The sequence below is a fragment of the Coregonus clupeaformis genome, chromosome 24 (genome assembly GCF_020615455.1).
Source record: "Coregonus clupeaformis isolate EN_2021a chromosome 24, ASM2061545v1, whole genome shotgun sequence".
In the NCBI taxonomy this organism is placed as follows: domain Eukaryota; kingdom Metazoa; phylum Chordata; class Actinopteri; order Salmoniformes; family Salmonidae; genus Coregonus; species Coregonus clupeaformis.
The window spans coordinates 11818493-11835163 of NC_059215.1; the positions used below are offsets into that span (position 1 = coordinate 11818493).

Genomic DNA, 16671 nt, shown 5'->3' on the forward strand with positions numbered 1-16671 from the left:
ATTTTTTTCAAACTTCTTCAAGCTCTGTCAAACAATACGTGGCCTTCTTTGCGAGGCATTGGAAAACCTCCCTGGTCTTTGGTTGAATAAGTTTGAAATTCCCTGCTCGACTAAGGGACCTTACAGATAATTGTATGTGCGGGGTACAAAGATGAGGTCCCGTGTAGCTCAGTTGGTAGAGCATGGCGCTTGCAACGCCAGGGTTGTGGGTTCGTTTCCCACGGGGGGCCAGTATGAAAAAAAAAATTATGCACTCACTAACTCTAAGTCGCTCTGGATAAGAGCGTCTGCTAAATGACTAAAATGTAAAATGTAGTCATTCCAAAATCATGTTAAACACTATTATTGCACACAGCGAGTCCATATTTACTTCTGAACTTATTTATGCTTGCCATAACAATGGGGTTGAATACTTATTGACTCAAGACATTTCAGCTTTACGTTTTTTATTAATTTGAAAAATATGATTCAACTTTCACATTATGGGGTATTGTGTGTAGGCCAGTGACAAAAAAATCAACATTTAATCAATTTTAAATTCAGGCTGTAACACAGAAAAATGTGGAATTGCCTGAATGTGGTGTGAATACTTTCTGATGGCACTGTAGTTTAAACCACCATGTCAACAAAATGCTGTCCTCAATGCTTAAGTTGTATTATGTATGGCTCAATTTGTGGAAATGCTGTGATCACCCATCGTCTTTAATGTTGTGATTCACAGACACACAATGACCACGCGTTGAATGTTGCAACTGAGACGGAATGAAGTCAAGGGACACGCTGAGAACCCGATGACTGGGAATGGGACAGATATTTGTGACAACGGCCTAAAAGTGGTGCAGAAGCACACCAGCACCCGGTTTTATGTTTATTCCATGGCCAACCATTTCTCTAGCTACCTCTTTCCCACACTATGCCTTTTATGCCCCATGGTCCCTCAACTTCGGACACTTTGGAACTCTCCGTCTTATCTCTATAAACCCACCCTACCTTCACCCATTTTCCCTATCATGCTTCCTTCACTTGTTCTTCTCCTGATTGGATAACATCTAGACTCATTAACACATTTAAAACTGTTGTGGTGTACTGTTTTTGCTACCTTTTTTCACCTGTGTAATGATGTCCTGCTTATTCTGGGGTTCAGACTTAATGCAGTGGTAAATGTGCTGCTCACAATTGACAGCAGCAACATGGACCTGTTAAATTGACAAGAAGGGTGTTGATATACCTGTGTTTAGGCATGGCTTCCTTGTTTTGAGTCTGTTAAGTGTGTTTTTCATTCTGCTGGAGTTGACCTAGGATTTTATATTAAACCTACCTTATACATCCAGTTGTTTCTCCATTTGTAACTCACTCACCAAAAATCTGCTGTTTTACATTTTGTGTTATTTGTGCTGGTCTAATTCCTCAAATGGAAAAGCAGAAGAATATGTGAGCTCTCAGATAGTGATAATAGTTCACATGCTGCTCTTCAATGTCCCAGGTTTGTGGCATTGATGAACAAATAATTACATATTTACTTCAAAGTCAGATGTTTATATGTTATATATAAAAGGCATATGTATGCATTGTTTACTATTTAGATTTCTTTAAATTGTTGGGGTTCAGGTATTTGACGTGATTGATGGGTGACTAGGTGCATTGTTGTCAAATAAATCTGCTTATTCATTCATGATTATCGATACATTCTGCAACGAGTTAGCTGGCTTTGAATCTGCAACAGAACATGTCAACAAGTTAGTTCTGAATTGCTTTAATACAGCAGTGCATTCTGACACCATGAATTTAAATAGATTTCACCTCGTTCATATAGTGCATATACTTTTAAAGATGCACTGTCCCTTTAAGGCAGCCATGGCTCCTCTCGAGTCGAGGCCGACATTTTTCAATGCAAGATCTTACTTGCATAAATTATGTTCATGACGTAGTGCTAAAGGCCACATTTTTGGTAATTTTGGTGGATTTTACACAGAAGTCGCTTTTTGGAGGTATCTTGAGGAATATGTAGGTAATCTGAATTGTAGTACCAAAGGACCGTCATTAAATATTGAGAAAGAAAGGATCCTCGCGTTTCCAACCCTCCTTATCAATGCAAATATCTATTTTGTATTCAGCCATAGCGCCTGACCTGTGTTGTGAGATGCATTTTTAATTATGTGTGACTAAAACAAACTCTGGCAAAGCTTTTTAAAAGGGGAGAACCACAGAAATAAGACACATTTTTTACGGTAAGTTGTTAGCTAAGATAGCATGCGTAAGATTCCCATTGGCTATATAGGGCGACGAAATGGCAATAGGAAATGAGTTTTTTTGGTTAATATGCAATGCTCTTAATTAGCATAATTTATATATTTATGATAAATAGAGGGAAATACATAAAATGCAGTCCCCAGGCATGGAATTGCGGGTGATTTTTTTGTCGCCGCATATTTTATGGGTAACATCGTGTCCTCAAATAGGTTACATGGCGAGATTTATTGGGGCTAGATTAGGGGTGGCCAGAGTACGGGGATCATCACCTGCCGAAGTTTTGACAGATCTATAATTTCTGTGTTGGTGTGTGCTGCGCGCGACTGATCTTTTTGATATTACGTCAAAATATAAACATTTCGAATAGTCGTTTGTCAGCGATGATCATCCTAGAAGGCTAGATTTGTTGGGGACGTAGGCGGGCCTATATCTTTTAGGCTGCTAATGATCAAGAAGCTGCCAATTCTTGGTGCATTATATGTTTAATTTGTCATAAAGACATTGCCTTTATGAAAAATTAAGTAATACAGTCCATTATTATCACTGTGTGTGTGTGCACCCCTGTAGCCCCCAGTATACAAGTACACTGTCTGGACCAAATGTTCTAGTTGTGAATTCTATTTATATTGCTGTCACTTTTGTGGCATCATATGATTTGTTAATTTTATACCCTTTAACTACATCTAGAAACCTAATTGTCACAATGCTACAGCCTGCCTGCACAGCAGACCGCCATTTTATTAGATAGGCCCATGAGACACTAATGTAGGAGCGCTATTTCAACTATTTGCTATTGAACAGTCATTCTTTACATAGCTATAATAATAATAATAATAATAATAATAATAGTTTCATCTGGAGTAGCACAAATGTCTCCAACCATTTGGCATACTTCATAGATTTAATAGAAAAAGTATCAGCACACCATATAGATGGAAAAAAAATTTGTTCACATAGGCAAGCCTAATACCTGGTAGTTTTTATGTTTCAGTATTATCTTTCCTTACTTAGAATGTCAAGACAGTGACTGCATGGTGGTGAGAGCACTAAACCATGGACCCTCAGGATCTCCCTGCTACTGATGCACCCCTCACTGTCAATGAACAGGTATCACTAACTGCTCTGTAAACACTACCTGATGTCAAGTCAGTTATACACCCCTGCCCAACTTTCCAAAATGTCTGTGTTGCCTCTGCTTCATAGTCCTCTGTCATAAGCTGTTGCCACGTCCATGTCACCATGTATTTGGAATGATTAATCCCACACAGTCATCTTGAGGTTGATATAGTAGCTATGCAAATGTCATCAATTAATAACGATTCGGTAACACTTCTAAGTTGTGTGCTATACTCTGTCATGCTTATTGATTAATTGTGTATGTCTACTCCGGCTGTGTCCTTTAAACTCATATTCAGCAAACTAAAGCAATCGTGGTCAAAAGTTTTGAGAATGACACAAATACTAATTTTCACAAAGTCTGCTGCCTCAGTTTTGATGATGGCAATTTGCATATACTCCAGAATGTCATGAAGAGTGATCAGATGAATTGCAATTAATTGCAAAGTCCCTCTTTGCCATGAAAATGAACTTAATCCCCAAAAAACATTTCCACTGCATTTCAGCCCTGCCACAAAAGGACCAGCTGCCATCATGTCAGTGATTCTCTCGTTAACACAGGTGAGAGTGTTGACGAGGACAAGGCTGGAGATCACTCTGTCATGCTGATTGAGTTAGAATAACAGACTGGAAGCTTTAAAACGAGGATGGTGCTTGAAATCATTGTTCTTCCTCTGTTAACCATGGTTACCTGCAAGGAAACACGTGCCGTCATCATTGCTTTGCACAAAAAGGGATTCACAGGCAAGGATATTGCTGCTAGTAAGATTGCACCTAAATCAACCATTTATCGGATCATCAAGAACTTCAAGGAGAGAGGTTCAATTGTTGTGAAGAAGGCGTCAGGGCGCCCAAGAAAGTCCAGCAAGCGCCAGGACCGTCATCAGTCAGGATGTGGCCCAGAAGTTAATTGACAGCATGCCAGGGCGGATTGCAGAGGTCTTGAAAAAGAAGGGTCAACACTGCAAATATTGACTCTTTGCATAAACTTAATGCAATTGTCAATAAAAGCAATTGACACTTATGGAATGCATGTAATTATACTTCAGTATACCATAGTAACATCTAACAAAAATATCTCATAACACTGAAGTAGCGAACTTTGTGGAGACCAATACTTGTGTCATTCTCAAAACTTTTGACCACGTCTGTATTTTTGTAATTACAAGCAGAGCTCTCAGAAAGCATTGCTTGAGCTGCTTGTTGGCTGATGCTCTTTGTTGTAGTCATGTTTTCCCCCCCCATTTGTTTGCGTTTATTTTGGTTCATTGTATCCTAACGTGTGTGGTTGGCCTCTCTGTTCTCCTTAGCCATTCACTGTCTGACTGCAGAAGTATTTTTTCAGCCATTAGGTTCCTGCATTTTGAAATACCCTGCCAAAGACAACCAGGTATGCATCCCTTCTTTCCTGCATTGCACTCTCTGTCTGCACCTTTCCCTCCAGCTCAGGTTTTCTCCCTGCCTCTCCTTCACATCTTTCATGGCTGCATCCACTCATACATCATGTATTTGCTTTGTTATATTTACTAATAATATACAAATTGGATAATGAGGATAAGAAACGGATGGGGAGGAGCTGTCTACCCTGGTGACAACAACTATGACAGGTCATACTCCTATGGCATGGTTTGCTCTTGTGTAAACTCATGTTCTGTTCCACATGTAACCAATACAGATGGTCCTCTACCTGAGTTGTCTCAGTAGGTTGAGACTGAACGGTACTAAATGTAACTTGATACATCAGTGGAACAGTACTGAGCCTAGTTAGATATTTATACCATATAATTGTATTATTACTACATGATTATCTCTCGGCCCTCCTCCTCATCATGACTCGGAACAAAAAAATCCACGCTGCTGAGAATAGATGATGATGAGTCATTTATTGTGTATAGTTGCGTGACTTGGTCTTCTATTCATAAAGCGTCTCAGGAGTGCAGATCTAGGATCAGGTCCATTCTGTCCATGTAATCTTATCCGTTATGATCAGCACCCCTACTCTGAGACACTTTATGAATACGGACCCTGGTCTTGTGTTGTACTCTCCAATGCTGTGCAGGTGATAGTGATGTCTGGCCATGAGACGATCCGAGTCCTGGAAGTGGAGGTAGATCAAGCCTCAGTGCCTGATGGGAGGACTGATTCGGGGGGTGACGATGGGGGTAATCAGGCCACGGAGCAACCTGAGGCAGGCATGCAGGACAGCCCGACACCACCCCACAACGCTGGGGGAGTAGGTGAGCCCTTTGTAGGATACCGATATGGTAGGTTAGACTCCATGCAATACAGATTATACTGCATTTCGTTTACCGTTTCAGTGTAACAATATTTATAATACATCATTTAAGAGTGAGGTATGGTGTGTGCTGATGGTAGACTAACAGTGTGTTCTCTCTCTGTGCTGTCAGTGCTGGAGGACCAGGTGGTATCTACAGACTCTGCTGTCCAGACTCTAGCACAGACTGCAGTTCCCATCAGCGTCTCCCTGTCTCAGTCACAGACCACCATGCCCATCACTGTGCAGAGCTTACAGGGATGTCAACAGGTGAGAACAATTAAACAAAAATAACTTTTCAACTACTTTTAGTGTAATCACCCCCTTCTCCTTTTCCTCTCCCATGAGTCACACTTTACCTGTCTGGATCTCACCTCTTCCTCCCTAATACCCCTCTTCCTCTTCCTCCTCCTCCTACCACCTACCACCTCCTCCTCCTACCCCTCCTCCTCCTCCTACCACCTCATACCACTCCTCCCCCTCCTTCCACCTCATACCCATCCTCCTCCCCCTGCTCCTGCTCCTCCTCCTCTCACCCCTCCTCCCCCGCCTCCTCCTCCTCCCACCTCTCACCCCTCTTCATCCTCCCTCCTCTTGTAGGTTCTGACTCAGGATGGTCTGGCCACTCTGATGACGGGGATGATGGCCCAGACAGGCTCCCTGGCCCAGCCCCTGCTCATCCCCCTCAGCATGGCAGGGTCCATGGGGGGCCAAGGAGGCCTGGCTGTCCTCACCTTCCCCACCAGCAACATAGCCACACTCCCTGGCCTTTCAGCTGCCAGCCAGGCCGGAAGCCTCCTCAAACTACCCTTTGCCAGCTTACAAGGCTTACAAGGATTGCAAGGCTTACAAGGGCTGCAAAGTAAGACATGGCAGAGATACACACCTCAGAATGCAAAGCATTAATCGACATTGAATCAACAGTCAAGATTATTTTGGCTACCACATGGGGCTTTATCTGTATGTTTGTGCTCTTCTTTCCCAGCAGCCACTGTGCTAAACTCTGTCCAGCCCCAGCAGACTGTTTTCCAGCCTCAGACAGCATCACTACAGCAGGTCCAGGCAGCTATGCAGCAGGCTCAGCAGAACTCACAGGTGACCGCAGCCCAACTGGCCCAGGCCACGCCAGCCGTCTCTCAGCCCAGCGTGTCTGTAGCAACACTCCAGTCTGCAGGCCTTTCCATCAACCCTGCCATTGTAAGAATGTGTTTCTGTATTGTGTTTCTATACACGCCTAGACGTGTGTGTTTGGACTGCTGGTCAGCAGGCCATGTTTATTACTTCAAAGTTTGGAAATGTCTGTGGATAACTTGAGCAAAGAACTTAATCCACATGAATATACTTTGTATTCAAAATGATCACATTATCGACAGTAGAATAATCTGGATGCCTCCGTTTCTTTCCCCAGATCAGTGCTGCGTCTCTAGGGGCTCAGCCTCAGTTCATCAGCGCCCTTACTTCCACTCCCATCTTCACCACTACCATGTCCGGAATCACCAGCCAGATCATCACCAACGCACAGGGACAGGTGTGCAAACATGCAAATATTTAACAAGCTCACTGTTTAGCAAGCACCAAATTAAGAATCACACTATTTCAACCAAGACGTTTTAACTGTCTATTACAGATGTATAAACTATCTATAAACTGATAATTAAGTTTATATAGAACTTATAAACCCTGTTTAAACCCTTATATCCTATAACTTGTTGTACAGTGTTATTGACAAATGCATACCCTAATTCTCTTCAATGTGGCCTCCAGGTGATTGGAACCATCCCCCTGATGCTGAACCCTGCATCACTGACTGGAGGGGCTGCTACTCAGTCTCTGAATCTCCAGGGCCTCCAGGGTCTACAAGGCCTGCAGGTGCAGACAGTCCAGCCACAGCTGATTCTGAACACCCAGGGACAGATCATTGCCACCATAGGGAATGGACCTGCTATAGTCCCCACATCTGCAGCTGTAATGCCCAAGCCTACTGCTCCTGTGACATTCTCCAAGCCCAGCACTCAGGTACTGTAGGCCTTCCCCCTCCATTCATTTGTCCTTATGAGTGCTTTTGAGTGGTTATTTGAGTGGTTATATTTTGTGTGAACATTTGGTTAAACTGGAAATGGTTGGTCTTTGTTGGATGTAACCATTAACCCATTGCTGACATTTCCGCTCAGGTAACAACAGTTACGCAGTCACCTGTGGTCATCGCCCCACAACCGTCTGCAATGAAGACAGTCACTCCAATCTGCTCCTCAGTCCATATCACCTGTGGAGACACACCCACTGTTGGCCAGCTTGTCAGCAGTACGTGGTTTCACTTTTAAATTTTCCATTTATCCTCTATTTAACAAGGGAATTCACATTGAGATTGAACATCTTTTTCAAGCGAGCCCCGACCAAGAAAAAGCAGCATCTTCTCTCTAAACATAGATCTTGTTTTACAAGTAGTTAGATATTTACATCTGGTTTGTCTCTTCCCATCTTAAGAGCCACAGCAAGGGGGCACAGATGAGGAGGGCATTAATCTGGAAGAGATTCGAGAGTTTGCCAAGAACTTCAAGATCCGCCGGCTGTCCCTGGGGCTGACGCAGACACAAGTGGGACAGGCCCTCACGGCTACAGAGGGTCCGGCCTACAGTCAGTCTGCCATCTGCAGGTAAACTCCTCTGGCCTACTGGGTGGTTGCAGGCAGCACAGTCAGTGGCGGCTCCTGAAAAAATTCTCAGGAGGGGCAATTTTTCTGATGATTTAGGTGACCTACACACATTTAAAAAAAGATATGTCCAGCAACAACATGAAGACAGGGGCAGCATATAAGTCAATACCAGAAGCATTTATTGACTGATCTCAAAAGTGTTGGCTTACCAGGGTTGGTGGAGCCCTCAGTTTCATCTTTGCCTCGCAAAGCTAACTCAAACACTCCGCAAAAACTTCACACACTGGATTAGCCGGCTGAGGATGTGGCGGTTCTTGCTAATGTCGTAGTAAATATATTTGTTATAGTGAATATGGAATATGATATGTTGAGTAAAATGTTGTGCTAAGATCTATTTAGGTCAGGAGCTGGTTATAAGTTCTGTTCCTATCCAATAACAATGGACAAAAGGGTCCTATCTTGTCAGCCTTGTCAGCAGGTGGCCAAGGACAACACCCACGCCATAGGCCTCTCAGTTCTTCCAACTCACGAGTTCTTGCTCTGAGGACACACACACACACAAACACACACACACACACACATCATCACTGTTAAACACACACACACACACACACATCATCACTGTTAAACACACACACACACACACACACACAAAAATCCCCTCTCTTAGGCTGAACATTTGAAGACAGAGAACCCGACTCAGAGCCAATGCAACAGTGACAGTAGCCTGCAGGGGACCTCGCCCAACTCATCAGGACCAATCAGAAGATCAGAACTACTAGATTGAACCTACTTCATTTATTGCATAAAATGTCTGCACACAATGTTTCGGGGCTCTCTTCAGATAATAATAATAATAATAATAATAATAATATGCCATTTAGCAGACGCTTTTATCCAAAGCGACTTACAGTCATGCGTGCATACATTTTTGTGTATGGGTGGTCCCGGGGATCGAACCCACTACCTTGGCGTTACAAGCACCATGCTCTACCAGCTGAGCTACAGAAAGTGGATACTCATGGATGCGCATTGCAATTGTAAAATGTCAACACAATTGGAGACACCACGTCATTTTTGGAGACATGTTATTGACAGTAAACTATTGTAGATGCGACTGCTAACTAACTAAAACATTTTAGCTGGCTAGCTAATCATCTTAGCTAAATGTGGGGCAAACAATTCAGTTATTTACCATTAATTTGAGGGATTGGGGTGAAAGAAATCGAGTTACAGTGGGGGAAAAAAGTATTTAGTCAGCCACCAATTGTGCAAGTTCTCCCACTTAAAAAGATGAGAGAGGCCTGTAATTTTCATCATAGGTACACGTCAACTATGAAAGACAAATGGAGAAAAAAAAATCCAGAAAATCACATTGTAGGATTTTTATGAATTTATTTGCAAATTATGGTGGAAAATAAGTATTTGGTCACCTACAAACAAGCAAGATTTCTGGCTCTCACAGACCTGTAACTTCTTCTTTAAGAGGCTCCTCTGTCCTCCACTCGTTACCTGTATTAATGGCACCTGTTTGAATTTGTTATCAGTATAAAAGACACCTGTCCACAACCTCAAACAGTCACACTCCAAACTCCACTATGGCCAAGACCAAAGAGCTGTCAAAGGACACCAGAAACAAAATTGTAGACCTGCACCAGGCTGGGAAGACTGAATCTGCAATAGGTAAGCAGCTTGGTTTGAAGAAATCAATTGTTGAAGCAATTATTAGGAAATGGAAGACATACAAGACCACTGATAATCTCCCTCGATCTGGGGCTCCACGCAAGATCTCACACCGTGGGGTCAAAATGATCACAAGGACGGTGAGCAAAAATCCCAGAACCACACGGGGGGACCTAGTGAATGACCTGCAGAGAGCTGGGACCAAAGTAACAAAGCCTACCATCAGTAACACACTACGCCGCCAGGGACTCAAGTCCTGCAGTGCCAGACGTGTCCCCCTGCTTAAGCCAGTACATGTCCAGGCCCGTCTGAAGTTTGCTAGAGTGCATTTGGATGATCCAGAAGAGGATTGGGAGAATGTCATATGGTCTGATGAAACCAAAATAGAACTTTTTGGTAAAAACTCAACTCTTGTGTTCACTATTCCCATACCTACTGTGAAGCATGGGGGTGGAAACATCATGCTTTGGGGCTGTTTTTCTGCAAAGGGACCAGGACGACTGATTCGTGTAAAGGAAAGAATGAATGGGGCCATGTATCGTGAGATTTTGAGTGAAAACCTCCTTCCATCAGCAAGGGCATTGAAGATGAAACGTGGCTGGGTCTTTCAGCATGACAATGATCCCAAACACACCGCCCGGGCAACGAAGGAGTGGCTTCGTAAGAAGCATTTCAAGGTCCTGGAGTGGCCTAGCCAGTCTCCAGATCTCAACCCCATAGAAAATATTTGGAGGGAGTTGAAAGTCTGTGTTGCCCAGCGACAGCCCCAAAACATCACTGCTCTACAGGAGATCTGCATGGAGGAATGGGCCAAAATACCAGCAACAGTGTATGAAAACCTTTTGAAGATTTACAGAAAACGTTTGACCTGTGTCATTGCCAACAAAGGGTATATAACAAAGTATTGAGAAACTTTTGTTATTGACCAAATACTTATTTTCCACCATAATTTGCAAATAAATTCATTAAAAATCCTACAATGTGATTTTCTGTATTTTATTTCCTCATTTTGTCTGTCATAGTTGACGTGTACCTATGATGAAAATTACAGGCCTCTCTCATCTTTTTAAGTGGGAGAACTTGCACAATTGGTGGCTGACTAAATACTTTTTTTCCCCACTGTACATAGTGATACTTTACGATATACTGTATTGACAATATCGCAATATTTTAGCGCTAGTTGGCTGTACCTGCACCAAAACACCATTATTGTTCCTTCATAGCTTGTTCTCAATCTTTTCACATTGGGAGCCAATTTGTTTTCAGCACTTTTATTTCCATGACTGATCAAAACTCGTTCTCATGGCTTTCTGATCCCTCTGCAACAGACATATGGTGCGCAATAAAATCACAGTATCGAATCGCAATACGTATAGAATCATGAGACTCGCAATGCTGATGCATATATCTTATCGTGAGGTTCCTGGCAATTCCCAGCCCAAGTTCATTTGCCACAACAAATCTCTTCGCTAGCAAACGCGATGTCTTCTCCAAAACGGCAATGTGTCTCCAGCAATGTTTACTTTTTTGACGTTCTATGGCATCTCCACTTTCCAAGCATATATGACCACATGTAATATTTTGGTAAGTGATGCAAATAGTGAACTATGTAGGGCCAGGATGTAAAATATATGTAGCTGCAGCAATTTCTCTTATCTGATATGGTAAGTAATGGGGCTTAATTTATAGCTCCCTAAGAGTTTGACGAACGGGTCCGTGAACGCGATTCCAGATATATTTACCTCTGAATAAACTGCCTTTATTACACCATATCCACATCCAGTAAACTTGTGATTATCAACACTAACCTCATCGTTGTGGCGGCGGACAGCTAGCCTGTATCCCTCGTCATCCAGTTGAGTGAGTGGCAATGTCTTTTTTCGTTCGACCAATTTTTGGAAAATCCTCGGGTGTAGGACTTTCCGCCTTTAGTAGAAACCTGTTGAATTATTACATTTGGTCTGGGAGGTCCTAATTGTTTCGTTGCCAATTTATCTTCATTTGTTCGCCGACAAAAAGGAACTTCTTTCAAACAATCCACTCTTTTCTCAGTTACGTTCATGGTTACGTAACGTATGACGAAAGCGTAGAGTGCAAGCCCACAGACACCCATTGAGATTGTATTGAAGGCTCTGAAATTTGAAAAAAATAGATTTTACATGGGAGTCTATGACAGAAGTTCTGGGCGATTTTCAATCTGACTGAAATCGCCCCAAAAGGGGGTGGAGCCATTTGAAGCACGACTTTAGCCTGATTCGACATTTAGTGGCAGTGTGGCACTGTGGCAGATCAGACGTATAGATTACAACACTGATAACTACTGTTGCCGTGATATAATTGATTAGAAAAAAAATCCCTTCCTTTTCCCGTTTGGCAGTGCGTCGCCCATATCGCCCTATTGAACAGGCCGTCCCTGAGCACAGTCGATAGGTTTCTGAAATCCATTCTATCAAATATGATAAATAGTGTATGTTGGTATGCTGTGGACAATGTAGTTCAAAGGCTACATTTTGAAAGTGTTTGTACTCGTAGGAAAATCAAAGGATAGTAGCTCTGACAAAAATATACTTACAGTGAGGGAAAAAAGTATTTGATCCCCTGCTGATTTTGTACGTTTGCCCACTGACAAAGACATGATCAGTCTATAATTTTAATGGTAGGTTTATTTGAACAGTGAGAGACAGAATAACAACAAAAAAATCAAGAAAAACGCATGTCAAAAATGTTATAAATTGATTTGCATTTTAATGAGGGAAATAAGTATTTGACCCCTCTGCAAAACATGACTTAGTACTTGGTGGCAAAACCCTTGATGGCAATCACAGAGGTCAGACGTTTCTTGTAGTTGGCCACCAGGTTTGCACACATCTCAGGAGGGATTTTGTCCCACTCCTCTTTGCAGATCTTCTCCAAGTCATTAAGGTTTCGAGGCTGACGTTTGGCAACTCAAACCTTCAGCTCCCTCCACAGATTTTCTATGGGATTAAGGTCTGAAGACTGGCTAGGCCACTCCAGGACCTTAATGTGCTTCTTCTTGAGCCACTCCTTTGTTGCCTTGGCCATGTGTTTTCGGTCATTGTCATGCTGGAATACCCATCCACGACCCATTTTCAATGCCCTGGGTGAGGGAAGGAGGTTCTCACCCAAGATTTGACGGTACATGGCCCCGTCCATCGTCCCTTTGATGTGGTGAAGTTGTCCTGTCCCCTTAGCAGAAAAACATCCCCAAAGCATAATGTTTCCACCTCAATGTTTGACGGTGGGGATGGTGTTCTTGGGGTCATAGGCAGCATTCCTCCTCCTCCAAACATGGCAAGTTGAGTTGATGCCAAAAAGCTCGATTTTGGTCTCATCTGACCACAACACTTTCACCCAGTTCTCCTCTGAATCATTCAGATGTTCATTGGCAAACTTCAGACGGGCCTGTAAATGTGCTTTCTTGAGCAGGGGGACCTTGCGGGCGCTGCAGGATTTCAGTCCTTCACAGCGTAGTGTGTTACCAATTGTTTTCTTGGTGACTATGGTCCCAGCTGCCTTGAGATCATTGACAATATCCTCCCGTGTAGTTCTGGGTTGATTCCTCACCGTTCTCATGATCATTGCAACTCCACGAGGTGAGATCTTGCATGGAGCCCCAGGCAGAGGGAGATTGACAGTTCTTTCGTGTTTCTTCCATTTGCGAATAATCGCACCAACTGTTGTCACCTTCTCACCAAGCTGATTGCCGATGGTCTTGTAGCCCATTCCAGCCTTGTGTAGGTCTACAATCTTGTCCCTGACATCCTTGGAGAGCTCTTTGGTCTTGGCCATGGTGGAGAGTTTGGAATCTGATTGATTGATTGCTTCTGTGGACAGGTGTCTTTTATACAGGTAACAAGCTGAGATTAGGAGCACTCCCTTTAAGACTGTGCTCCTAATCTCAGCTCGTTACCTGTATAAAAGGCACCTGGGAGCCAGAAATCTTTCTGATTGAGAGGGGGTCAAATACTTATTTCCCTCATTAAAATGCAAATCAATTTATAACATTTTTGACATGCATTTTTCTGGATTATTTTGTTGTTATTCTGTCTCTCACTGTTCAAATAAACCTACCATTAAAATTGCAGACTGATCATTTCTTTGTCAGTGGGCAAATGTACAAAATCAGCAGGGGATCAAATACTTTTTTCCCTCACTGTAGTAAATAGAGACCAGGGCCCAGATTCACAAAACCTTCTTAAGAATAGATTTCTTCTTAAATGCAGTTTTTTTCCTTAACTGTAGACTTAAGAAGAAAGTTAAGCAAAGTTGCTATTCCTCAAAAAGGTTATTGGACATGTTCTTGCTCTATTTCTTGTGTTTCTCCTTAAGCAAAAAGTTAAGAAGAAATGCGATTCTTGAAAATAAATAGAGACCAGATGAAATGGGGTTAGGTGTTATTTTAAAGAGTAGATGTGGGGTTCAATCTGGTTGATCAGCGGCTACTGTGTAAATCGTTTCTAAGTTGTTACTCCTCTGTTGCCTCTTGCAGGTTTGAGAAACTGGACATTACACCTAAGAGTGCTCAGAAGCTGAAGCCTGTGCTGGAGCGATGGCTGGCCGAAGCTGAGCTGTGGAACCAGAAGGGTCAGCAGAATCTAATGGAGTTTGTGGGTGGTGAGCCGTCCAAGAAACGCAAGCGTCGCACCAGCTTCACCCCGCAGGCCATCGAAGTGCTCAACACCTACTTTGAGAAGAATGCCCTGCCCACGGGCCAGGAGATTACGGAAATCGCTAAGGAGCTCAACTACGACCGTGAGGTTGTCCGCGTATGGTTCTGCAACAGGCGGCAGACACTGAAGAACACCAGCAAGATCAATGCGTTTCAGGTTCAGTTGTAAGGCGTGGACTAGTTGGGAAGTTGGCAGAACAGGATAATCAGCTAAAGAAGAACGTTTTGTAAAGACAGCAAAACAGTAAAACCTAGTAAGTTTGAAATGATATGGACTTTGGGAAGAAAAGGAAAGACACTGAATGACACTTGAACTGAATCTTACTATATGGGACACAGAATACTCACTTATCTCCATATTTTTTATGTGTGTGTGGGAGAGAGAAAAAATAAATTGCATGTGAAACGTGATGGGGTTTAATGTTCACAAATCCTCTATCAGTTTGACAACCTCTTGTTTCATTTATTGTTATACTATGTTATTATGTAAAACAATGGATGAAATTTGATAAGTGGTTTTATACACTTACAAGGAACGTTTTTGTGAATTGTGTGGCAAATGCCTAAAAATATATTTAGTTGCATTACATTGTTACAGTTGTACAATGTCAGATTACTCCATTCAGATATTATGCTGGTGCCACCAAAATAGTTTTGGAATTTGTATCTCTTTATTCAGTTTGTGTGATTCTGTATGTGTAATGTGTGAATGTAGTCCTAATACTTTAAGAAAGTATTCTGAGTCTGAAAAAGTTTACCATGGTAAAGGTTGTCATTTAGATGAGTTAATCTGTAAAATCCACTTACAAATCTATTGTTTTAAATAGTTAATGGATGACCGTGCTGTGTGGTCCATGAGCAGACTATAGAGTGAAAAGAGTTTAAAACACTGCCTGTCTCAAGTGAGTCAGGTGTCAGTGCTGTTTAAGGTGTACTGTATATTGAGAATACTTACATAATATAAACAAATTATCAAATTAATCAAATTGATTGAATAAGACAACTTGACTATGTGAATTAATTGATTCATATATTATAGTTTTTGATTGTTATTGATGTATAGAAAATACGGTTTCTCCACTGAAAGGAATGGTCAATTAGGGACAAACAAAATTTAAGGATTTATGGCTTCCCAGACCTTTTTCTATAACCTTGTAATTCTTTGCACTTTAGGGACTTTAAAGTTATCTGTAGCAAATGCCAACTGGTTACCCATCATGTTTTGCATGGCATACAGATTTCTAAATGTTTTAATGATCAAACTTCTGTGCGCCATGAGCATTAATTTTTGAAGGTAATCTTTACTTTAGGCAGTGGTACATGACTGAAAGAGAATAAACTACAATACTTAATCTGGCCCAACTGCATATAATTCATATTTTGATCTTTGTCTATGTCTGTGATATGCCATGCTGAACAGTGTAATAATTAATTTGTTCCTCATAATTGCCTTTTAAGATTGACAATATGTTTTCAGAGAGAAAGGAAATAACTGTTATATGAATCCTGTGTTATGCTATTCATACACAACTGCCATTTCATAGGTAGCTATAACCTACGACTTTATTTAATTTTCACCAGTGAACTGTCTTTTGTTTGAATAATTTTGAGATGACAGAATGCAAATGCAAATCGTAGGTGAACACATTTTAATAGTGTAGTTCTAAAAATTAAACTAATTCTACTATTCATTTTGTTAATGTTGGGCATAACAAACTCTATGAAAATGTTTTGCACAAGGTGTGCAGTATAAAACCAGCGATACATCTGATTTACTGAATACATCTGAATTACTGCACTGTTGGAGCTAGAAACACAAGCATTTCGCTGCACCTGCGATAACATCTGCAAAATATGTGTAAAATTACTGTTGTATAATTTTGGATCATGGCATTCTCTGCCAAATATTAATAAATGCTTACTGAACACTGCCCATGTGTTATTTTATTGTGTACCACTATGACTCTTGACTTAATGATGTCTTTGTTCTTATGTGATTTATAC

The 16671-nt window shown here is 41.8% G+C and overlaps 1 protein-coding gene across 5 annotated transcripts; it reads left to right on the forward strand.

Moving 5' to 3' along the window:
* The first annotated feature begins 1864 nt into the window (after nt 1-1864).
* On the forward strand, nt 1865-16598 carry LOC121538018 (POU domain, class 6, transcription factor 1). 5 transcript variants are annotated; one of them, XM_041845751.2, is made up of 12 exons: nt 1865-2228; nt 3262-3357; nt 4712-4756; nt 5426-5630; nt 5775-5911; nt 6242-6503; nt 6627-6838; nt 7050-7169; nt 7406-7657; nt 7813-7942; nt 8126-8294; nt 14488-16598. In XM_041845751.2, exons 2-12 carry the CDS (start codon nt 3304-3306, stop codon nt 14834-14836), a joined length of 1935 nt encoding a protein of 644 aa, XP_041701685.1. In that variant the 5' UTR covers nt 1865-2228; nt 3262-3303; the 3' UTR covers nt 14837-16598. The 5 variants fall into 5 exon arrangements, with proteins under 5 accessions (XP_041701685.1, XP_041701686.1, XP_041701687.1 ...); XM_041845752.2 differs by having other exon boundaries at nt 6630-6838; XM_041845753.2 differs by having other exon boundaries at nt 5426-5603.
* Nucleotides 16599-16671: the final 73 nt, after the last annotated feature.

Excerpts from the sequence above, each read along its gene's own strand:
- LOC121538018 (XM_041845751.2), top strand. The coding sequence starts at position 3,304 with ATGGACCCTCAGGATCTCCCTGCTACTGATGCACCCCTCACTGTCAAT. Across the intron at positions 7,170-7,405 it reads TCACCAACGCACAGGGACAG|GTGATTGGAACCATCCCCCT; the intron begins GTGTGCAAACAT and ends TGTGGCCTCCAG. Across the intron at positions 8,295-14,487 it reads AGTCAGTCTGCCATCTGCAG|GTTTGAGAAACTGGACATTA; the intron begins GTAAACTCCTCT and ends TGCCTCTTGCAG.